At 39.8% G+C, this 25273-nt stretch overlaps 1 protein-coding gene across 1 annotated transcript in view; it reads right to left on the reverse strand.

Moving 5' to 3' along the window:
- Positions 1 to 25273, reverse strand: part of SPTBN5 (spectrin beta, non-erythrocytic 5) — an 84919-nt gene that overhangs the window by 47307 nt on the left and 12339 nt on the right. The window contains exons 10-32 of the mRNA XM_017741615.1: positions 25243 to 25269; positions 24550 to 24750; positions 23186 to 23392; positions 21861 to 22052; positions 20979 to 21131; positions 20311 to 20441; positions 19387 to 19638; positions 18549 to 18836; positions 17479 to 17725; positions 16509 to 16648; positions 15439 to 15538; positions 14714 to 14884; positions 14459 to 14623; positions 13485 to 13711; positions 12741 to 12927; positions 11346 to 11546; positions 10204 to 10320; positions 9483 to 9646; positions 7657 to 7789; positions 6673 to 7016; positions 5356 to 5470; positions 3320 to 3430; positions 2034 to 2213 (exon numbers count right to left, since the gene is read on the reverse strand). Of these exons, the coding sequence (XP_017597104.1) occupies positions 2034 to 2213; positions 3320 to 3430; positions 5356 to 5470; positions 6673 to 7016; positions 7657 to 7789; positions 9483 to 9646; positions 10204 to 10320; positions 11346 to 11546; positions 12741 to 12927; positions 13485 to 13711; positions 14459 to 14623; positions 14714 to 14884; positions 15439 to 15538; positions 16509 to 16648; positions 17479 to 17725; positions 18549 to 18836; positions 19387 to 19638; positions 20311 to 20441; positions 20979 to 21131; positions 21861 to 22052; positions 23186 to 23392; positions 24550 to 24750; positions 25243 to 25269 (4053 nt within the window). The remainder of the gene's footprint in view (positions 1 to 2033; positions 2214 to 3319; positions 3431 to 5355; positions 5471 to 6672; positions 7017 to 7656; positions 7790 to 9482; positions 9647 to 10203; positions 10321 to 11345; positions 11547 to 12740; positions 12928 to 13484; positions 13712 to 14458; positions 14624 to 14713; positions 14885 to 15438; positions 15539 to 16508; positions 16649 to 17478; positions 17726 to 18548; positions 18837 to 19386; positions 19639 to 20310; positions 20442 to 20978; positions 21132 to 21860; positions 22053 to 23185; positions 23393 to 24549; positions 24751 to 25242; positions 25270 to 25273) is intronic.

The raw sequence follows: 25273 nt of genomic DNA on the forward strand, positions 1-25273 counted from the left end.
ATAATTTTTTAACTGTGGACTGCATGTGAACAATATAATGAAAAAAAAGTACTCTGAACAGCTGTGACTAACATTAAGCTTGTGTACCTCTTGGCACAGGTGAAAGAGGAAAGGTAGCAAAGTTGCCTCTGCATTCAGCAGTATGGGTGATATTCTGCAGCAAAGTTGCTTTAACCTACCCTAGAGTTATTGAAATTCTTACAGTTATTAGCCATGGCTGCATGGTTCTGCCTTGTCCCATCTGGGCAGAAAGGCAGGCTTACCAAATTGCAGAACCAGCTCTTCACTTCTTCAGGAATTATTGTTGGGAAATTGAGAGGATTGGGAATACTTTTTGCCATCAGACTGACATCAAAGAGACAGGGAGTTGCCTGAGGCATAGTCCCATCTAGACATGTCACTGAGAATACAGTCACCTGGCTTTGTCATTTTGTTTTATGATGTTAAGAGTCATGAAGATCAAAGGACACACTGGCAGAGTGAGAAATGAGCTGTAGATTTGTCATTCATATCACAGGATGCATCACACGTTTCAGACAAAATTCAAACCAAAGGTGTTTTACATCATCCTATCAATAAAACTTAGAATAACACTCCCACAGGATGGGGACAACTTGACATTTTCTCTCTGAAGTCAAAACCTAAATTTAGGATGTAAGTTATGAAGTAAATCAATAAAGAAGTGAACTCTGAGTGACTACATTTTAATGGCTAAATCCACCAAGATCCACCTCCTGATGAAGATGCCTCCAGGTTGAAGACTTCAAGAATCTATGATAGAAGAATACATTCTAAAAGTTTGCCTTGTTCTTCCTATCAGTCCTAGAGACGTTAGAAAGACAGTGGGCAAATGAACTTTTCACCTACATCAGTAGAATCACACTAATTTTCCCAATCAATAGTTCTGCATATGATAATGGAATTTGTAACGGTTAAAAAACAAACCAAGCAAATCCTCAAAAACCCCCAACTGCCATAAACATAATTTTTCTCTAACTATATAATATTTCTTTTTATAAAATATGACAAGTAATGCTGATTTAAACACTTGTAAGAGACTTAAAGTGGATTAATCAAATGTGAAGATGCCTTTCATGCTAAAAAAGAGAACCACATACACTCTGTTGTGGCCTTGATCCCAGATTACAGCCCTAAGACAAACTTGCAGCACATTTTTTCCAGGTGAACATACTCTAGACACTCTCTGCTTCCCACTAAAAATAGAAACAAAATGTGAACTACCAGAGGTATCTGGAAATAGCACAGTAGTTACACCTGGAACAGTTCAAGAATAAAAGAATGTAAATGTATTCTAGAAATCTACATTAGCAGCTCCCTTCATGATATAAGGGGACACTTGCTGGTTTAGCACCTGCAGTGCTTGCAGCAATATCTACTGATTTGCAGTGGTGTAGCTCAAGTATCTTCACTGAGACTACTGACATTTGCAGAGTATTCCATGGCAAATCATAGCTCAGTGACCTGCTGAGTTCTTTGGAGAAAAATCTACTGTGCATTGCTGATTATGATGTTATGCTGATATATCCATGTCACTGTTTGAGCAACTTGAGAGGTTAGTGTAAAAATCAGTGAGTTGTATTTGATACATTCCATGAGTTAAGTTAGCCAAGGGTTATTGCATGCCCTGACAGAGAGAGAACAAACTTTTATGCATTATAAGCGGGAAAGTAACATCTCTTTCTGTCACTCTTACTCAGTGGAAATTGAAAAGTCTTTGAAAAGACTACTGCTACACCTGCAAAGCAGTGACCACTTCTGAAAGCTGACAATTATTCCTTACACATCTAGATGTAAGCTTCCATTTTTACAGAAGGTAAAAAAATCCTTATCCTATAAAAAAGATCCTTATCCTATAAGACCTTTCTAAACATCTACAAGCACTGAATGCTTGACTGATAACACAGAGAGCACCTGCAGCTTTTTGCAGCTTGGAAGTGCACCTCTGACTCACACCCACTGCAGGCAACCTTCCCCCGAGCAGCGAGGGACAGAGGGCAGAAGTGAGCACTTACATGTGCCTGAAACTCGTAAAGCTTGTAGGCTTGTTCCAGCAGTCTCCTGCGCAGCTCCACTTTGGACTTCAGGGCCTTCCAGTTGGTCACTATTGCCTGCTGCTTTGCCTTCAGGTCTTCCACCTGCTTCTTGGAGCAATGGGGCAGCACTTGATCTGCAGAGTGGATCAGCTCCTGCAGCTGTACAGAGGGGTGAAAGAAGAGGGTAAGAAGGAGAGTGTCACAGAGATCCTGCTAGTATTAGAAAAGTTCTGATAAGGGCTATTTTTCTGTACATGCAAATACAATTCAAGCAACATTTTCTTACTTAATTTTTCTCATATGAAACAAAAACTTCTATAATTTCTGTTCTATGGAGTAATAGTGACATCCAGTGTTTGCCAAGGCTCATCACAACAGTGATTTTTCAGAGGCAGCCAGATTTTGTTTTCAATTTTTACTATACCATTTATTATATGAATAATACAAGTAGTATTATAATTACTATTATAATGCAAGTAATAGCCAACCATTTCTTTTTTCCTCGTTGACCATATAGCTTAACTGTGACTACATTCTCTTCATGCATGTCTCATGCTTTTTTCCCTTTAAACTAACAAGCAGATGATGGGATCAAGTCTAATGTTACTGCCCCAAAGCCAGAATATATGAGGCCACTGATAAATAATACTTGGATAACTACTTCAGTAATCTCAATATAACTCATGCTGTGCTTTATACTGCATATACTACTGTATAATCTTATATGCATTAAACAAAGCAGTGAAGAGAAAACTCATACTAGGTTTATTGGTCTTGTTGAAGACAATCAAGTCTCTCATATACAAGATAGGTGTTCTCATGAGCTAAATTCTTTACATATTTGTGTTGTGATGCCTATCCTTCTTTCTCACAGTCCAATTTGTATCAATGTTAATTTTCTCTGCTTCTGGATTTTTCCTTGTAATCACTTGGAACACTTTGAAGAAGATGATAAGCATATCACAAAACCTGGCATAATCCTGCATTTCAAACTGTGTTCAAAAACATCCCCATGAATCACTTCAATAGTCAGTAGTTATTACAGTATGTGCCTTATTTCAAAAGTTTTAAACACCTAGTTTATCACTGCCATCAGACCTTTAATATATGAAAAGCCCCAGAAAATCAAGGAAAATCCCATGAGATTTCCAGCCTTCCTGTGAGAGACAGTAATAATTTGGTTCACAATACCAAATTATTATTATGCTCATCTTGGAAACCTAAACTTTGGCTACACATTGAAGACCACAAGTGACTGTCATTACCTGCTGCTCATTCCCAGAGAGCTCATGCTCCAAGGCTACATGATTTCGGAGCTGGGTTTGCACACCTCTCATGTCCTTAGCAACATCATCTGGAATACTTTTGGACTTCTCCTAGAAGGAAGCAATTAGAGAAAGCTTTGGTTTTTTCCTACTTCCAAGCAATAATCACTACAAGCCTACATGAATAATTTTGGGTACTCTAACTCATACTGCACAGTTGAGGACATTGAGTTACTCAACTATGATAGGTAAAAGGAAGGCAGAAAAATCTCTCCTAGTAACTCACTTTTAAATATCTTAATGGTTAAGCTATTCAAATGGATGGTTAGAAATGAAGGTTCGTGTCTTTTCTTGATCAGACAATACAAGAAAATGTCTTAGAGGCTTTGTGTTGGAAATCAATCTTGAACAGCTACTGCAGTGACAGCAAATTCTTAAAAGCAACAGCTTTAGCCCATTCTTTGAGATACAGGTGGTCTTCCTATGAACCATCTTTAGATAAGATTTTAGCTATAGATGCACAAGAAAGATCACTGTAAAGATGAGAGAAATGGAGGGACCGTTACATAAATGGAAACTTCAACGTGTTTTTAATTCAGCAAAGGTTCTGAGGGGATTTAGTTGTTACCCAGACATGCACTGGAAATGCATGAAAAAAGAAAAGTCATTTCAGCTGGAGAACAGCACTGTTGCTAGAATAAAATTATTAGAAACTCTTTCCAGGTCAGTTTAGGGAAAATTAGCAGAACGTTTCTCACCATTGGAGAAGAGCATTTCTGCAACAGAATCACTAGTTTGGGACACCAACAACACATCTCGGTAAGGTGCTATGAAAGGAGATGCATGCTGTAGTTGCCTATATTATGATGGCACTGGAGTTGGTGACTTAAGCAAGATCTTCTCGTACCATGTTCCTGTGAGAATGGGCTTTCCCTTATACACTTCTGACCAGCATACACAGGAAGGGGTGGATGAGATGACTGCTCTCCCTCCCTGGTGTGAAGATATTAACAATATGCAGTGCAAGAAGGGTGTAGTGGGTGTAGTCGTTGCCTGGACCAAATGAAGCATGGGGATAAACCAGCAGCTGATCTGTGAAGTGTTTCTGAACCCTTACTTGTCACTGTCTCAGCATTAACTACTTCATCACAGAAGTTAAATAGGCACCAGGTTCGGAAAATCCCAGCTGGTATACAGTGAAATATTATGTTTGAATTTCTATTCATGGCAGGGGAAGAAAACAGGAATAACATGGTTGAATAGGGCAGCCTCTGCCAGCACAAACAAGTAGAAAATTCATCGCATGTAACCAAACAAAGCCCTATTGCCTTGCAAACAGTGGAACCCCTTGGATCACTGCCTCCTATAAACATCTGCATTAGGGAAACCACACCTCTCATTACAGCAAGGATGTGGTTTCTCTGTGAAATTCTTCAGGATGTTCAGATAAAACAGAACGCTGAAGATTATTTTGGGGGACTTCTGCCCCTAGTTTTCACACTGGGACTGTTTGAAATCATTGCCAGTACTCGGGCACTGGCATGAGAGGAAAAGATTTTTGGCCCAGCTTTTCACATCAGGTCACATGATTGCTTGACAGCCTTCCAGGCTAATGGTCACTGTAACCCAAACAAATGCCTTTTTCACAGGACAGTTCTTCAGCACACATAAAATTACAACAGTGTACAAAGAACTGCCGTGGTAAGGCAGTAGTTTCTTAGCCTGATGACTGCAAACAACAGTACTGTATGTACTGCACTGTGAGGCAGCTTAGTTCAAGCCCTGATCTTCTCAACTTTTCTCACAGATCAGCAACTCCAGTTCTACCTTGTTTCACCAATGGTTCTCCTAAAGTAACCAGTCAAGAGTCTAAGGATTATCCAGGATTTTTTTTTAATGCTGTGAGTAACCACACTGGCTTCTCACTGAGAATTTTTTTGAAGTCAGGAGTAAGAGTGCTGAGAATCATAAGCATATTCCATAAAAAAAGCTGAAATAAATTTTGCATTATATGAGATTTCCCCATTAATTTTTACCTCAATATGGGCCAGAGCATCTGTCAGATCTTGGTAACTCTTGTGAATCGCCTCAGCATCTCTCAGCCGCTCACCTCGTAATCTGGTAATTTCTAACAACTCCTCCCAAGAGTTCCTTCAAGGTAGGATGGGGAAAAGAACCATGTAAAACATTAAACTAGGAATAAAGGAGACCAACAGTCTGAAGAAAGACTGAAAACAAAACCTCTTATTGCTTTGTTTTTCATCCCTGCCATTAAATTCTGTTGGAGTGATTCTCTGAGTGGCAGCATGGCTCTCACCCTGCTCTGTCCTCCTGCTTGCTCTAGGAACTTAAAGAAATGGTCCTATTTAAGAGTTCCCCTCTCAATTGCACTTTTCAGGATTTTTATGCAGTACTTGGAGGACTGAGTCATAGGATCAGAGAATATCCTGAGTTGGAAAGACCCACAAGGATCATTGAAGTCCAACTCCTGGCCCTGCACAGGACCATGCATCACACCGTGCATCACACCATACATCTGAGAGCCTTGTCCAAGCACTTCTTGAACTCTGTCAGGCTGGTGCTGTGACCACTGCCCTGGGGAGCCTGTTCTAGTGCCCAACCACCCTCTGGGTGAAAAATCTTTTCCTAACATCCAGTTTAAACCTCCCCTGACACAGCTTCAGGCCATTCCCTCGGGTCCTGTCACTGGTCACCAGAGAGAAGAGATCAGTGTCTGTCCCTCCTCTTCCCTTCATGAGGAAGTTGCAGATTGCAATGTCCCCTCTCAGATTCCTCCAGGCTGAACAGACCAAGTGACCTCAGCCGCTCCTCATATGGCTTCCTCTCAAGGCCCTTCATCATCCTTGTGGCCTTCCTTTGGATGCTCTCTAATAGCTTAATAACTCTTTTACATTGTGGTGACCACAACTGCCTGCAGACCTACTTCTCCTTTGGGCCAGTTTGGACTGATACCAGAACTAAGAAGCTCAGAGCATTTTAATGTTATTCTGCAGAACAGTCATGGCGTTCAAACTCAAAAACAAGAAGAAATAAAAAGCATCTAAACTCCAAGTCTTTCAGCTGGTGATCTTGTTTCAAAGGGCAAAGGAAGTTCACTCATCCTTACTTGTAAAGCACCTCCAAAGCAATTTAGAAGAACCCAAAACAGCAAGTAGATGATGCTAATTTTAAGTGAGGCTGGCAGCAGCTCTGTACCAGTGAGACAACCACATAGTTTGCAATTAGAGAATTAGGAGGACATGACTTATCCTTGTCTAGTTTCTTGTTACTGCCTCCTCCTCAAGAGCAAATGGAAAGAACAAAGCGTTTTAGAGCTAACACAAGGCTCCTACCTTAGTTGTTTCTGCATCTGCCGAATTTCCCACGACTCAGAATATCCTTGGTTCAGCAAGTTGTCTGCCAGCTGCTGGAAAGCCACAACTCTTTTCCCAGCCGCTTCCAACTGGTGTCGGAATGTGTCGTATTTGGCACAAAGTTGCTTTTGAGGGGAAAACAAGAATAACCAAAAAAAACTCTTTTGAGTGCTCTCTTTTTCCAAACATACCTGCTCATCTATCAGAGCACAGCCAGGTAATAAGCTGATAATACTTAGAGATGGAGAAACTGCAGAGAATGATTGGATTCTACCTTCAAAGACCATGAGGAGCTTCAAACTCTTAGCAAAAGATGAGGTTTGTGATGCAGATGGGAGGCAGAAACATTATTACTAGGAATAGAAACAAACATTCTATGTACAATGAAATTATTATATTAATTATATTATATATTATATAAAATATTAATTATGTGTTTTCACTTAACAAATGCAAATGTGTATTCGGTACTGTAAATGGATAATGTAGTCTGATTTTAAGGTTTAGAACACAAGATATTTTGAAATAAACTATAAGAATGAAGATTCTGAATGGCTGTTGATTTGTAACAGGCTGACACTAGATTGGTTTCTGTGCCATGTGAAAAGGTATACTTACAGATGTCTGTACATCAGCAATCACAATTTAAAAAATAAAATCCTAAATGAATACCATACTGAAATATCTGCTTATTAAAAATAGAAAAGATTTGCTCTCTGAAGGTGTAGACATTTTAGCACACAGTTGTTTCAGACACCTCAGCCCTCATGATAACAGGATGTAGTGCTGCCTGTTCTTCAATCCTTCCCACCCACTCTTCATCCTTATCTCTTCCCGTCCTTCAGTTATTTATACTTACTCCTTATTCTGTCTTTTATGTTTTCAAGAACAACCTTGGTATCTATTTACAGTCTCACTACATGCAATTCATTTGATTTTTGATCTGTTACTCAAAAAACTCACCAAGACATGTTCATAATCATTTCCACAGTCTTCAGAGCTGGCTGTTTGTTTCTGCTGAGTGATCCAGTCCTCCAGGTCTTCATATTCTCGTAGAAACTCATGCAAGACAAGAGTTTCATCAAGCTTCTTCCCTCTGTTGGGGGAAGGAGACAAGACCAAAACAATGTAAGAGAACAGAAATCAGTAACTTTCTTCCAGTGACTCCCTGAAACCTCTCACCATCAAGACTCGTTCTCTTTAATGAAAGAGCTGACTATTTCTCAAAATTGGAAATTATGATTGTAGGATGACAGATGTCAGCCAGGTGACGCTCATCTCATTAGCTGGGTTTCCCAGAAGAGCACTGTGCCTATCATTTGCTGTTTTTTTTCTTCCCATGACAAAGTATACCCTTTATTTTTTTTTCCAGATCTGTCCTGATCTGTCTTTCTAAAGATTATTGAATTGCTTATGAAAACAAGAAGGAAATGTTTCTGAGGGTGGTGCATCAGGAAAGCAGATGCTATGAAAGCCTTTTGCTGTAATTCTGCTCATATTGCCTGTTTGGCAGAATTGCTGCAACCTGTCACATATTTCAAATGGTCTAGATTATTTTATAATTCAACCAGACATGTTACAGGGCTTCCACAACAAATAATACATCAATTTTTCATCTGCTAGCACTGCCTGGCCATTGTGCAAATATTCCAGGAAAGAAGAACCTGGCTTCCCACTTTGAATCCCAAATGTTCATCACAAGAGATGCAACCTGTTAAGAGTCCAGCCCAAGGAGAATGCAGACCAGCAGTACAAACCAGAGCACCAATAAGGCACCATGAGACCCAGCTTAACATTTAGAAAGAATGAAAACAAAACCTTTCTGTGTTCAACACGCACAAATGTTTTGATATTTCTAGATTATTTCTTTTTCTGAACCTTTCTTTCACAGGGCTTTCTATTGATGCTTTTACTTTTTCAACTGTAAACAAGAATAAAAAGGAAAGGTGAAACACCAGCATTTTCTTTAGGCTTGATTATTCTAGTATTCAGATTAATTTATTTGTTATTCTGCTTGCAGAGCCCCATTCCTTTTCTGAGTGAAATATTTGTGGGGAAACAATCTAAGTTGTTCAGACATTTTTTCCTTTCTGACAACAAACTAGAAATGTTAACACTCTCCGTACAAGCCAACTCTCCTGTTGTGAACATCTTGCTGTAATAATAACTGAAAGAAAGTGAAATGAAAAGTTCATTCATTCAAGAATATTTATTCATTCAAGAATTATTCATTCAAGAATAAAAGCCTTCCTATACTAGTACAGTCACTGAGCATATAAATGAGTGTATCCATTATTGTCTCCCTTACTATATGTAAAAATTAAGTAGTTTTCAATAGCATTAAGGGAACCTTCTAAAATATTTTTTCCCATTGATAGCAGAGTCTAAATCCCACAAATGCAAGTCAGAATCTGGCACCTCAACTCACTTTACAGGAGGATGATTAAAGGTAAAGAGGAAATTTGTAGGTATCAAATTCTTAATATGTAGCAAAACTCCTTGAATAAAATGTAGAGATCTTGCTTAGTAAAATGAAAAGCTCATAAATGCACAGAATTATAATAGAAAAAACAAGCAATTTCCTAAATAAAATTGAAAAAAGAGGAGATAATTAATAGAATTTAATTATAAAATTGTAATTATTAATAAAACCCCATTATAATTATAATTAATAAATTGCTTATAATAGAATGAATATAAATTCCAGTGAAGTAACTGGAGATATCCTTTATTGATTTCAGTGGGCTTTGAATCTAATTTAGGACCCAAGGGGTAGTTCTGTTTTATACCTTGCTGCTGCTAACTCCTGTAACTCCTGGAGTCTTGAATGAACTTGTTCCTTTGGTGCATCAACTTCAACATACTGGATGGAGCCCCCAAGAGGAAGAGTTTGGGCACTTTCACTCAGTTCTTTCAACAAATCTTGATAAACTGCAATCTCGTGCTCCAGTGCCTGACAAAGTAAAACAGTGAATTGAGAGCCAGGTGCCCAAGATATCCACCATTAGTGAACAGCCTAGGGTGTAGTGATTGAGCCATTGAAAGAGAAGTACTTTTGGGAAGGATGTGGCATCTCCAAGACTTGATCAATTTTAGAGTATTTTCTAGCAACATAAAAAAAAAAGTACAGAAATCAAAATAAATTAGATGGATTAAGACAATTAAAAGTAAAGCATTCCTGGATTAATACTTTATCTGTATCTTTGATTTTAGGAAAATATTATAAGGCTTCTGCATGCATCTGTTGAAACTGAAAAGCAGATACTCAGCTTTGGCCTCAGAAAAATATAAAAATATTCACCATCCTCCTTTTTCCCCAAACTACATTTTTCCAAACATGTTAGTAAACTGCACTGATCTCTTCTATCAGTCTATCCATATGTAGACATATATCAATGCAAAATATCTTGTAGATGGCTGGGCACTCAACTACCAATGCGACAAAAAATTTTATGACAGCAGAGAGACCAAAAGATCAGGCTAGCCTACAGAATTTAAGCAGAGAAATACCTTATGTTTCTTGATGAGTTTCAGTGTTCCATCTTCATCTTTACCATAGTCCTTGTTTGTCACAAGTGGATATTTTTCTGCTATCCAAGCCTCCAGATCTGAAGTATTCATTAAAAACTATGAGTTAAAGAGAAAACAGATGAACTTTTACTTCAACTTTCAAAACACTCATGTCATTTTTTTACCTAATAAATTCTAAATAGATGGTGCACTGTAAAGTTTATGTTTTATTAAATATTTAGTTCACTGTTCTCTGTGAAAACATGAAACAATGAAGGGGTCACAGATGAAAGACTTCAGTGCAGGATAACTGTGTAATATCAGTGTTACACTTCTCCTTCCCTTGCCTGAGAAGTTCTATTCACTATAAGAACCAGGCTTCATAAAGTCTAGAGTATTGAAAAGTGTTTTTACAGATAGATGAAATAAGAGCCAGATGATCAAATACTCCAGGGAACATACTTTAGCTGGGCCTGTGAACTCTGTGCAAATGTTGTTTATGCCTACAAAACTGCATGTGCTCTCTGAATAACTGCACCCCTACATGACCCACTGATGACAGAAAATTTGGATACGTACTTGCATGCAATTTTTTTTTCTTTTTTTAACAAGCTAAGCATGAAGGTCCAGAAGCTCATAGAAAAGAATAGAGCCAAAATCCCTAACTTGCTCTGACAGTGAATGAATGTTATGTGCTCCTCAGTAACACTTTATTGCCTGGAACATTGTTGCCTGAAACAGGTGAAGAACAGCTAGCACAAGAAGTACCCTCTTTTTTGATTTCCATGTCATAATTCTCCAGTATGAAGGGCCAGTTCAGGATCCATTACATTAATTAAGTCAAAGCCTGAGACTGTATAAAGACACAGAGAAAGGAGCTACTACTAGGAGAAAAGCGTGTTCTGTGCACAGCCACAGGGGCTGGGTATAGAACCCAAGGGAAGCCTGTAGAGCAGCAGGGCTGGAGTGGGGGCTACATTCAACTATACAATCCAGCCCTTCATTCATTCCCATGAGTCTGGACTCAAGCAACTGAAGAGAATACCAGGCCCAGCAAAGCTGTTTTTTTAATTCACTTTAACACTTTGGTCCTCTTGTTTGCTGAGGAAGCTACTGCGTAAACTCTTTGCTTTAATTTGTACCTCCTGGAAGCCAACTGAATGCTGCAGCTGCTTCATCCTTTCCTCACAGGACTTCTCCAAGCCCTGCCAAGCAGTCACAAGCTCCTGGCATTTCTCACTTATTTTCTGAGCTGATGGGTGCTGGCCTAAAATCATTGTCTTTCCTTTATCCAGGACCCGTTGGACTTGCTGTTTGTGAGCATTCACTTCTGCCTGCAGTTCCTGGGAATGAGACGAAAGAGAAAATAGGAATAAAGGAAGGAAATGTGAGGACAAGTAAATTCTGTGTGCTCCTAATCCTAAGCAAAACTGGCAGCTGGTGACAGTGACCAGAGTACAGCAAGTGGACACCAGGATTGTCTTATTTCTACCACACTTGCTGGGGTGCCAGCCCCACTCACATAATGCTCTGCTTTTGGTACTGCCATTGAGAGAGGAGGGAAGGGTATGTAAGGAAGCAGCACACATCCCTTAACTTCCCCACACCAAAGTCCTCCTGGCGTCCTCTCTTTACCATGCATATGCTCCTTCCCCTGTCCAGCAGCCAGGGAGGTTTGGGAGATGGAGCAGATCACAGGGTGAGACACAAAGCTGGGGGAATCGGAAAAGAGTGTTGAGCTGCTGATGGAAAAATAAAATATCCAAGAAGATGAAGAGTCTTGAGGATGATGCAGAGAAAGACATTGTCATCAGTACCATGAAAATTATTGAACTACTGCTCCATGAATCCTCCCCACTGGTCTTATAACCTTTCTCATGAAACTTGCAATTAAGGTGCTGAAAAATCCAGCACTGCTTGTGGTGCAGGACAGCTGAGGTGCCCCTCTGGCTGTGAGGAACTGCTACAAAGAGTCAAACTCCCCAGAAATCAGTATTAACCTATATTTATAAATACAGTCACTGTATCTTGTTCAAACCATTTTAAAAGCAGTACAGATTTAAAATATTTTTTAAATGCCTGTTATATGCTCTCCTACGAAATCCACTATGGACAAACCTCAAGACTGCATGTATAATGAAGCAGCAAGCAGAAAACTACAATAGGATGAGTATGTTACAGTCAAAATATTCAACCCAGCTCAACTTACATAGGGAAGACCCCTCTTTTTTTCTATTTAGTGTCAGATACACTAGCTTTTTATCCTCTTTTAATGGGAAGAGTTATGCAATTTCTCAGATTAATAATACTCCATAATATGACAAATTTTTGCGGTTCTCACAGGAATGTTGTATTTGTTCTGAAAACCATCACCACACTGCTGATTTGTGCCGACCCATTGAACCATTTTAGCTGGGCTAGAGCTGGAATCAGTGAATGTACTCATTGGAAGTGTTGACCGTGCAGGTGCAGGTTTGCAGGCTGAGGTGAAGTGCAGTGTGCCACCATGCTATAATGCACTTGATTAAAGGAGTTACCTTGTGCTTTTGCAACAGGTTTTGAGCCACATCCAAGGACTTCCCACAGTTGGTGGAATGGGCAATAGGCAAGCGCTCATTGATCCAGTTCAGTTCCATGTCATGATAATGGTAGAACTCATAAAGATCCACAGCAGCTTCCAGCAGCTTACGCCTCTCATAAAGAGGTGCTTGCAAAGACTCAAACCTATGGATCATCCATTAAATATATGTTAAAACAAAGCTTTTTCCTCATTCTGCCAAGGGAATTAGGCTATGATACCATTGTGGAGATTTCAAAACACTGGACACTTCTTCGCGATTAAATTTCAGTGATTAGTACTGGCTAAGGAGGAGGAGCCCTTCTATGGAAGGCTACCTTTGGCAAGCAGACCTATATGATAACACTAAATGTAAGCAGAGAAAAAATTATTTACACTTTTAAAGTCCTAGGTTTGTCCTGTGATGTATTGAATGCTGGATCACTGTACCTCTTCCAAAGCAGTGGATGACCTGTGCATAAGAAAGGGACTAGAGGAGGAGGGCAGCTAGCAAGGAGCAATGTTCAGTCATTGAGGTTGAGGTGGGTCAACAGGCAGCTGTGTAGGTGCAGATCAAAGCATAGTTATGCTCCAGCTGGGAGGAGAAATCATTCCTGAGTATGGGTTAAACTTAATCAACCAAGAAAAGTGTTCAGAAGGTAGAATAAAAAATGCTATTTGTCACTGGAGGTGGGTGGAGACAAAAAACAGACGGACACCATACCTTTTCAGATATTTCTGTGTTTCTTCCAGAATCCTCTGGGAGTCAAAGTGAGTGGTGGCCATTTTCCTTGCATGAGATACAATGGCATTCATTTTCTCTGCCAGCTCACGTGTCTCATTTTCCAGCTGTCTGTGCTGCTTGAGTAGATCACGGCTGGAGCGCAAATCGTGGCCTGTCTCAGATTCCTGAAGAATTTTCTCAATTTTTTCAATCTTCTTTTTGGCATCCTGCCAGGAAAAGATTACTGCACACTCATACTGTCCTTTCAACAACATTTTCTTTCACTCACTCCTTCCTATGACAGCTTCCTGGACACAGTTTTTAAATCCAATTGTCCTTTCTTGGTAATATGATGGCTGGATGTCTCTAAGAGACATCTTCTGGGAATATTTTGTTTTGCAAACTATTTTGGAGTATTCTTCTCTCTGAGACACTAAAGCACATCACTGAGAATAGTCTCTTTGAAATATATTCAGCAACATAATATAAAAAAACAATCTTCAAAGACTTCAGATTGTAGCTATAACACAACAGCAGTTCCATTCATAATGGTCTCAAAACAGCTTCACAGCATACTGTTCTTGTTATAAAAAATTGACCAGATGACCATGTGCTTAATACAGTGCCATCACTGCAGGCCCCAGATTGCCTCCAGGCAAGCAGTTATGTTTGCACAGCATTGACCCCTACAGAGTCTGGGTTGTTTTCCCAGTACTGGATGGGCACACAAGATGCAGTGTTGAGCCCGACTTCAACAGCCTGATGCTTTGCTGGCACTGTTACCATGATCATAACTTTGAAGTGAGCTTGGATGGCATAATATTAGGGTTTCTTTCCTGGGACTGCAGAAAAAATGGAGACCTTAAAAACCACTTTTATCAGGATAGTATTCTCCTCCGTTATGTGGTGTACACACAATAGAGAAACCAGGCTCCTAGACCATTCCTCCCCTCTGTTCCTCATGACTTCCTGACCTGCAGCAGTTCCATGAGCTGTTCCTGCTGTCCAGCTTGTCTCAGCTTGTCACCTCGCTCTATCATCTTGCCATACAATTCCTTCCAGTTCTTTTGAAGCTCTGACATCTTCTTCTGGACAGAAACTGCAGCATAGTGGTTGTCTTGAATCAATTGATTTCCTTTCTGGAGAAACACAGTGCATCACTTTATTAGCAGATCAGCATCTATGAATTCTGGTAAAAAATGGAAAACTTAGCTCCAGAGTGCCTTCACCTTTATCAATGTTGTAAAGTGCTCCTCGTTAGCTAACATTTCCTTCTCAGCAGCCTCATGCCACTTCAGTTTGCGTAGAACATTTGTTGGATCACGATAGGATTCATCTGACGCTATCTTGTACTTCTCTTCCATCCATATCAAAAGCTCAGCAGCATCACGATTAAACTCCTTACAGAAAAGAAACAGGATTAAGTTGATTTAACTAATGAAGAAGTATGATCTTGAACCATAGATGAGGTTTTAAGACATCATAATAGATCCCTTTCTTATCACAGTTACTAATCTGTTGCCTGTAATTGTCAGCGAAGGTTTGCATCATGGATAAAATATTTTAACCAGAAGAGAACCAATCCTCCAGCACAACTTTGTACCTCACCACTGAAAGCTAAGTTTGGTGCCAAAATTCAGAGCAACTGTACTACATTATTAAGGCCCAGAACAGTAATAAGTAATGAACAGAATAAACTTATCCAGTAGAAAAAACATTCTGTTGATATATTTCATTCAAAATCTCCATTTTTGTTTTGGAATTTTACTATGGTTATACCTTTTAAAGTTTTGTCACCAGTGCATCACCTGCTCTCTGAAGAACAAAACTCTGTCCCACAACCAAAAAGAAAGTGAGCTGCAGTAGGAATGCTCAGCAGTTTTTGACTCATATTAAGACAAAGGGTAAAATTCAAAATTCACAGATGCCCGACCGAATGTGCTGTATCAGTTACCTGTAGCTGGAGGGAATCCAACAACCTCTGTTTTCTCTTGGCGTTGCTTTGTATCAGCTGCTCCCACCTTCTCCGGAGAGTGACCATTCTCTCTTCAATACTACCAAGAAAAACAGGAACTCCAATGCTGTACTAATATTGGTTCCCCTTGCTTATGCTGCAGTCATGACTGTGATATAAATGTAATCTAGTTTCAACAACTTTGCTGACAGGAAGAAGGGATATATGGCCCTGTCCCATCACCATGTTGGGTTTACCTGGAGAGCAGGTATTGCTTACCAGCTGCTCTGGATTTTCCTCTTGTATGGCTGTGTCACATTAGTGAATTGCAGTCATACACTGGAATGCTGCAATCTCCCTCTGCCCCTAATAATCCACAATATTGTTATATCAGTTATAAATAACTACTAACTTCCTCTTTGCTGTAAGTGCAATAAGATTTTGGAATGGCTTTCTGATGGTAGTAATGCTGGCAAGAAATCAGATCTTAAGGGCATTTTTATAAATTTGTGGGGGGAGTGTTCAAAACATTATCACTTATGATCACAAGAACATGGTCTTTTGATACTCTATTTCTAATTCTTGTTTGCAAAGGGGTCCCCTTACTAGATCCTAGTGGCTCTAACACAGAAAAAGGAATTACAGGTAACAGTTCAACTTTGACAAAAACACAAAGGAGCTGCTCCTGAAGAGTTTTGCTTGTGAAGTCTTCAGTAACTTTTTAAAAGCAAACAATATTTCTAATATACGATACTGATGAATGAAGGAATTCTTTTTCTACAGGCATCTAATGAGTTCACTTTAAGAAAGCTTTATCACTGTAATTTATGATACAAGACAAATTATTCTAGTGTCTGCCAAATGTCACTTTTAACCTAAAGCATTTCACCTATTTGTCCTGAGAGCACAGGAAATCTAATTTTTTAAAAAAAAATCCCTTTGCCCCCTCATCCACCAGACTGTGGATTGGAAGTCAACTAATTTCTCCTCAGAGAAAGTTTTTCCCTTCACCCTGATCACACTGGATCATTTATTAAAGCTCAATAAAAGAGGAGTAGGTTTGGACTCACACATGAGATGCAAAGTGCCTGCTCTCTAGTAGGTTCACCCCGTTTTCATTGAGTGCTTCCACTCGTCTCCTCAGTGCCATCAGCAGTTGTTCAAATTCCTGATGTTGCTTCAGCAGGTTTCGAACAGCATCTACATGGTCCTGCATTTGAGAAAGAAAATTTGATCAAGACTTTTCTTGCTCATATTGTTTCTGTAGCAGTGAAAAAAAAATTGGACCTTACTTTCCCGCTTCTCTTTCAGGCAGGAGATACAGTGTACATTCTGCATGAGCCCAAGGATGTTCAAGGGCTACAAACAAGCAGCAGGTTTGTAACATATCTGGTTGCTCTGTTCTAGGTTTCCATTATGGTTCAATTTTCACCTTTTAAGAAAATCTGTGTTCTAAATTTATGCCAGCACTCTGGCCCATCTAGGGATGAGCAATACAAAAGACTAATTAGCAAAACTTTATTCCACTCAGTTGATCCTAAGGTATCAATGTTTTGGGTTCAGCTGAAAACATAGGCAGTGAGAGACAACCACCTCCTTCTTCAATGATTTTGCGAATATTGTGTGCATTTGTTTTTTCACTTCGTATGCTTTAATGTTCTTAAATTAATGAAAGGAAAAGCTTTTATTTAAAAAAAGGTTACATTTTTACTTGAAAAAAAAATTACTGTGTTCAAGCTGAAACCTTGTTTTTCCATGGGTGAGTCGATTTTATATAAACCATATGACACGTACAAACAGCAACAAATCACAGCTTTAGCTGGTTTTAATTTTTTTTTTTTTTTTGAGGGACAATGAGCTTTGTTCTTATTAAGATGAATAAGAACATAAGGAAGTTAATAAGATCCTGAAAATCTGGTTCCCAAGTATGGAAATGCTGTGATCAGAAGAATGAAGAAGCCAATCAAATAAAGAAGATTGTTGCTAGTCCCTGGATGGGGAGAAGAAGTAGGAGAAAACAAGATCAGCTGCTGTACATACCCCAAGGTCATCCCCCCGGAGAAAGGCCTCATGGCCAGAGAGGGCTGCATTGATACGGTCTCCCTCCCTATTGAACTTCTGCAATTCCAAGCCATCCTGCAGCTTTTTCCATCGCTTTTCCCACATTTCCTCCAGCTCTTTGTTCTCCTTGGCAAGCCTCTCCATGGTCTGGTGGACATCTGTGGTCCTACTGTTACTGGGTTGTTGGTGGATTACTGTGCGCCCAAGCTCTTCCAGTTGCAGAAATCTTCCCAGAGTCAAAAAAAAAAAAAAAAAAAAAAGACCTCTCTGCATGAGGGAATATGAATTCTCTTTCATCACAGCTCTTTGCTCTCTTGGCAGTGCTCATACACCAAGTTTCCTTCCCTCCCTTTCATTTTTTTCCTGTTGGTTAAGCACCACAAAGTACAGCTAGTGCAAAAATCTTCCCAAAGTAAAAAAAAAAAAAAAAAAAAGAGACCTCTCTGCATGAGGGAATATGAATTCTCTTTCATCACAGCTCTTTGCTCTCTTGGCAGTGCTCATACACCAAGTTTCCTTCCCTCCCTTTCATTTTTTTCCTGTTGGTTAAGCACCACAAAGTACAGCTGTTTTATTGCTCAGGGATACATGCTGGAGGCAGTGAGATTTCCCCATCTGGACTGAAAGCCCACATAAGCAGGTTTTCATGTTAAAACGGAAAAGAGGGCCAACAGTATCTGGAAATTTATAACAGTGCAAAAGAAGAACTGAAAATGATGGCAAGTGGAAGTATAAGGCCTGAGAAGAAATGGGGGAACTGGAAAAAAGTACAGATGGCACTCTCTGAGAGCGTCAGGAGAGTTTGTGGAATTCTACCACTGCAAACATAGAGCTCCTCCCTCCCCCTACATCAGCCATCAGGATAAGTATGCAAAAGCTGATGGGATTTTGTGTTTGCAGTCTCCTTTTGTCACTAAAGTTCAAGTGCATGTGAATAAAATTTCGGTATCACTTTCATGCACAATTTATATACATGATTTATATGTTTCATTTTCACAGTACTGTTGTCATATCACCCCACTCTGCCCACCTTGACAGAATCTCTCTACCTTTCATTCTGAGAGCCAATTTCTATCAGCAGGTCTTGATGTTCCTTCAGCAGTTGCTCTGCAGATCCCACATCCAGACCCATTTCTTCACTGCTCAGTTTCTCCCGAATGCCCTCTGCCCATAGTAGGAGCCTACGGCTGTCTTGCAGGAAGGACTGTTGGTTTTGGGCCCACTGCAGAATGTCCCGTTTCTTTTGGATTTCCAGCTTGAGCTTTGCCAGAAGCCTCTCCATGTTTTCTACCTGCTCAGTGATGGTCCTGCTCTCTGCAGGGTTGGTGTCCTTGATCCTTCAATAAAATACATTCAACTGTATGAACACTTATTTAGAGCTTGAACCAGGACTCTTTAAAAGGAATGGATTTGGATATTAACAGTTCCATTAAAAAGAAAGTCAGCTAAGGCAACATATTCCCATTGTGAGTGTGCAGAAAACTTAAAGAAGTAAAAAACTTTAATATTTCAAATTTGAACTCCTGTGCACAGTTATCTGCTATTTTCCTACCATCACCCTTATTTCCCCTGATTACCCTCTTTCAGGACCTAAGTGATACCTCCACATTTTGAATTAGGTAACTCACATTAGTAAAGATAATTTTTTAGAGCCACAAACAATCCTTTGGTATTCATCCTCTTATAGCTGTGAAGTCTGGAAACAAACACCTCCCTAGTCACCCAGCCACACTCAAGAGAAATCAGCTCAATCCAGCAGGCAAGTGAGTTCTTTGGGTTTCTAGAAAGAAAAACTTTAAAAGCTACTCATTCTCTTTATAGCCATAATTTACTGCATGATCTTCGAGAACTAGCAAAGAAAGTGGAAACAAAGAGAATGTTTCTTACGATTTTGCAACACTCCTCAAGTATTCAATTTTCCTCTCTATCACCAAGACCTCTCTCTCAATTGTGTACAGTTTGCGCTTGTCTGACTCCAGTCCAGCAGGAGAGTTCCCTGGTTCCAGATCCGTGAGTTGGACCATCTTGTCTTGCAGTAGCACTCCTATGCTCTGACAGTCCTGAAGAAATGTCCTCACATCAGCCACTCCAATCAGCTCAGAGCCTTTCTCCTCCTTCAGAGTTTCCATGCATTGCCATCTTGAAGACAGATAAAAATTTATAGCCATTGTTATACATGAACGATATCTGTTTTCTGTTCAGAAAAAGTCTTGTATAAAGATTTCATCAGGACTTAAGTAGGCTGGGCAGGGGTGAAAACTAGCACTCCCTCACAACAGCAAAGTTCGTATCAGTGCCATCTCAAACAAGGGGACCTTGCTCAGGTGGCCAGGACACTCTGAACATGATGCAAATAAACAACTATGGTTAAAGTCAGGACCTGGGTGTGCCCACTGAGTGACAGGGTGCCAGGAATGCATTCACAACAGGTACTAAATACTCCTGGTGAAGTCAAACATGGTTTGATGTTCCTTTCAAGATTTGTGAAGTGTGTCCTCACCCTGATGCTTAAGTAACCAAATCAGCTGCAGTGCTGCAGAACTACTCTGAATACATCACTATCACCCGTGGACGAATTCACATTGTGCTTTAACATGCACACACAAATTTCTACAGTTTAAGTGACTTGGTGTCAGGGTCCTAGGAGCACTCCTCAGTCCTGAAGACATGGCACTGGGCTCAGGGCCAGACTGCAGACAGGTGAGGGCTGCCCATTTCCTGCTGGTGGCACTGTTGTCTAGAAGGGATATGAATGGTCAGCTCTCCAATTGCCCCCATGAGCAACTCTCTGCTTATCTGTAGCACTTTTACCTGATGTTGATCTCTTCCATCCAAGTCTGGATCTCAAAATATTTGCTGGGACTGATCTTTCTGTATTTAGAAGCTAAGTTTTCAATGTCTTCCAGCTGGCCTTTCCCCGCAGCCAGTTCTGTTAAAAATCTCTAAAATGGAAAAATACAAGAATGAAGAACTTGGGGGGTTTCCGTTTCTGTGGACACAATTCTCAATAATCTCTTATATCCACTCATGTCCCACTTTCACAGTTGGCTTCTCCATTTGCCTGCCTGCTGACTCCATGCACATCTGTGCACACAAGTCCCATGCAGCCCCCTGACCTCCCTGGTGTGCACATTACATCTGTCAACATATGTCCCACTCCACTGGGACACAAGTGCACTGACGGATTTTTTCATAATTGGGTACTTTTTTTAAATGATATAAGATAAACCACAGAAAGAATCCTTTTGTACCATGATATTTGTACAGGATACCATGTTCACAGGAAGATAAAGGGACAGAGTCACATCAGCTTCAGTAATTTGGCATAGTCTGTACAAAAGAAATATCTGATCTATGCAGGACTCTCTAAGTTGAAATTAATGAAAAGGCTCTCAAAACATCATTTCTCAACTTCATCTTTTCTCTTAAAGGCCAATTTGATTTAAAAGGTGTCATCTGTGAAGAGGAAAAAGGGGTACCTGATATTTCTGCTGCATGACCTCCACATTGTCTGCTTGAGGTTGAAGAGTCCGGAAAATGTTCTCTTTATCTCTCATCCATGACTGAAATTCTTCACAAGAGCTACAGAAGCGATAATATCCAATCATCTCCTCCAGAGCCTTTTTTCTGCTCTGTAAAACAGATGAAGACTTAACTATTGCTGTAATAACTCCTTACCATTTGTAGCAACAGAAAAAAGATCCTTGCATTTAAGCTACAATACACAGGTGGTAGCTTAGTAGTTTTCCCAGACACTACTGGAAGAGAATAGAACATGAAATTTTAAGATCACAATTCTTCTTCCCAGAGCAACAGAGGTTTAAAAGTATAAGAGAATAATTTGGAGAGTGCTCAGCCCCCAGACAGGCAGGGAGGCTGCTGTGCTACTTGCTGCTGCTGGCTGAAGACTTAAGGCAGTGGTCTCTAGAATATGTAAAAGTCACATACAGCATGTTTGTGTTGGTCTTTAGGGCATGATTAGAGCAGCTGGTAGTGAAAAGTAGCAAATTGAAAATGCAGGTTACAGTTTATTTTTTCTGGTGTCAGGCAAGACAGCTCAGTGATTTAGGAGCTACAGCAAGCAAGCATTAAGGGGTGTATGTGGGGGGGAAGATTACACAAAAAAATCTTCTCTTCATGGACTAAAAATACTGGGCTGTAAATGGGAAATTTGCTGACATAAATTGTGTTTTGATATAAAATTTCAATGATAATCTCAAACCTTGAAGCCCTACAGGAATTAAGAGGATCAGGCACATTATTGAACTGAAAAGCAGAAGCCAGCACAGCATTTAATTTCAATTTGAACTGATTTGGACTTGACTTTTCCATGAACTGCAAAGCAGAAGGGGATATTATACCTCAGCCATGCTCTGTAGATGTTCGTAAAGTGAATCTATTTCTTCCTGGGTCTTCCAGATGTTCTCTGGAAGAAAATGATCGTCTGGACTCGAGGTTCCACTGGATGCAGTTTCAGATGTTGCCCAGGTTCGACTGAACGGCAGCTTAGCTGTCTTTTGATTTAAGTCACTTGGGGCTTCCCTCTTTGTCATCTGTTAAAAAAATGTTAACAAAATCAATGGATGTAAATTTCTGATTTGGATAAAAATTTCACATGGAAGGAAAATTTGGACTTGATAGCTCAAATACAACATTCTGACCCTTGAAACTGAAAACTTCCAGTATTTTTTGGAAACTGTTTCCACTGTTCTATTCTGAAAAAATAAATCAAAAAACTGAAAAACATTTTGGTTTTGTTTAAAGAAGAAGTTTAATTTAGCTCATTTTAAAATATATGGATTGAGTAAAAATTCTCATTTTCTGCCCAAATCAAATTTGCTTGGTTGTAAGGGCTCTTTTTTATTTTTAGAAGTGCCAACAAAGCAAGACAATTGACTATGCTCATGGTTCTCTTTGTGGTGATGTTTTAGCACCTGAACACTTCCAGTTTCAAAACCTGTGAATCAATACTTCTATTTGTGCATCAACACTATCTTGTCATGTGCTTTTTCACATTTCATAGCAAAGTAATAAAATTTTTTTCTAATAACAATGTTGGATTGATGAGGTAAAGACCACAAGTGATGCCCACTGCTCTCAAATTTATTGGGCTAAACATTGAGTGAATATAGACATTTAAAAGAAGCAAGCTATGAAATATGCCATTCATTCATTCATGTTCCCTGAATTCTGTTATTAAATGAGCTGATCTCAAGTCCAAAGTTCCCTTTCTAGTCAGTGAAAAAGAGGGGCACCTGAAGAGATTGATTTCATCTCATCTGCCTTAAAAATAAGGGATGGTATGAATTGCTTCCGGAGTTGTGGGATAGCTCTTCACTACATTAGGGTACCAAAAGAATTTGTTGGGATGTTTTGGTTAAATGTCTGCTTTTAAAGATTATTGAAATTAATAATTTTATGAGAATAAAGATTGAGAATGTATTTATGAGGACCAGTAGAGGGAACTAATATATATGAGAATATTTCTAGGGCTTCAAAAAATACTAACTAGGTGTGTTATGAGCAGACAAGGACCCTCTTTGTCACCTAAAAATTTGCCTCAATTCTAGTAAAAAACTTAACTTGGAATATTCTATTTTGGCAAAACAAATAAAAAATAAATAATTGAAAACCCATTTTGTTTACGTTCTTCAACACAATGTGACACAATCCCTCATCTACTTACTGCAGCTGGAGCTTGCTGTGCTGCAACGTCAGCCTGCTCTTTGAGGCGCCTCATCTCAGAGGAATAGGCTGCAATCTCCTTCTCCAGGCGCAAGTGACGGTGCAACAGTGCTTCAGCACTTGATTCATCTTTGCCATAGTCCTTGCTGGCAAGAAGGGGCTGCCTTTCTCGCAACCAGGAGTTTGCTTCATCGATGTCAGCAAAGTACTGAAGGAACACAGGGAAAAAAACACTTGGATTCATCCTGAAAGTGTCATATCCAGCTCCTTCCTCTTTGTAAAATTATGAGTAAGGAGAAACACCATTAGGTCTGTAGCTGTAAGGCTAATTCCAGGTGTTGTGAAAGCTATGGATAAGGTAGCTCTAAACCTGTGAGGTATTTCATGCTCACAACACAGACAATTCACAGAATCACAGTGAGTAAAGAGATTCAAGGATTGCCTATACAGCTCTTTAAAAACTCCTAACTAGCTAAAACTTCATGGTGCATAACAGCAGCATCATACATAACAATGTATGATGTTAGTAGGCACAATGTAATACCAACAGATATTTTCTAAATGTTTAAGGAACAAGCAATGAATTTGGTCTACAGCAGAAGTTTACTATTTTCCAGAATTTGCAGTCTGCCTGGCTATGGTTGTAGAAAAGTAAAACAAGGTTTTTAGGTATAGAATAAAGGTACAACAGAAAAAAAAAGAAAACACATAGTAAAGATGGACAAAGAAAGAACTTAAACACCGTAATGGTGTTAATCTTGCTAGAGAGAAGAGAAAATTTAGACTTTCTCAAGAAAAAAGCTGTTCAGTTTTGTTCAAACATTTCATGGAAACAACATACTGAGCAAAATCTTCTTAAGAAGGGGAGAATGAGAATGCCTGAGATAATGTGATAAGATTTAAGAACACTGCTTTTATACAAATTCTTTATTTGCAGATGTGTGAATGTTTGTGGGAATAAAATCATTGGTCATAATGGAAGTGTCAAACACTTTGCAGGATTTGTGAAATTCATGGTCAATCTAAGTCTTACAACACATTATTTTGTTGGTGGTCTTTGGAATTTTTTTTAATTTTAGAAATATGTCACACAGCTACCTGATCCCACCCTCTAAAAAGACTCTGCATTAGCACTATCATGTGAGTTATTTCTATTAGCACTTTTACCTTTAGAGCAACTCCCAGCTGCTCAAATCTCCCGCCTGCCTGGCTTGCAAGAGGATTGAGACTTCACTGCCAGAGATCTTTTTGTAGAGCAACAGGTGAAGGCTTTCCTGCCTCTGTTGCCTTCCAGGTCGGGGCACAGGGCAGAACTAAGCCACATCCATGTCCCCCCTACCACACACCCCAGCAGAACCCTCTTACCTGTTTGATGAGGGCTGCTGCCTGCAGGCGGCTTTTGCGATCAGCCACCTCATTTTGGAGCTGCTGCCACAGCTTCTGGAGGTTGTCTGTCTGCCTCAGAATGTCGTCCTGGCGCATGGGGTTCTTTTGGCTCAGCTCCCAGCCCCTCCTCATCACATCTGCACATATGGCCCTGTGTGAATTGCACTCTGCTTCAAGAGCCTAGCACAAGGACAAGAAACATGTCAGCACAGCTCATTCCCTACCAGCCAAGAGAAAAGAGTAGATCCTACTCTCTGCTACTGTCACGCATACATTTCCAAGAGACCAGACCCATGTCTTATCTTTTCACCGTCTCTCTCTTTACGCTCATCTCTCTTGGCCAGGAAAAGAAGGTGAGAAACATGGAAACAAGCAACCTTTTTTTTCACCCATCAAATGTTAGCTAATATGGAAGCCAGTGTCTTCACAAGAAGCCCCACTTCCAGTCCAGTATGGAGCATATTCCTTCTCTACCCCTTCCTTCCCCTCTTTCGGAAAAAAATCCCTACCCCGTGCATTTTTTTAAAATTCAAAACTCTGACCATGACACTTGAGATAAGGATTAGTGTGGCAGCTTTCTTATAAGTGCTGCACTGACTGAACTGAAAGACACTGATGTTCTAAAATCTCGCTTTAATACAAAGACAAGGTGGCAGCAGCAAAGTACAATACCTTGTTCTTCTGAATAAAAGCTGTGATCTGG

Source organism: Corvus brachyrhynchos, unplaced genomic scaffold (assembly GCF_000691975.1).
Source record: "Corvus brachyrhynchos isolate BGI_N302 unplaced genomic scaffold, ASM69197v1 scaffold115, whole genome shotgun sequence".
Lineage (NCBI taxonomy): Eukaryota > Metazoa > Chordata > Aves > Passeriformes > Corvidae > Corvus > Corvus brachyrhynchos.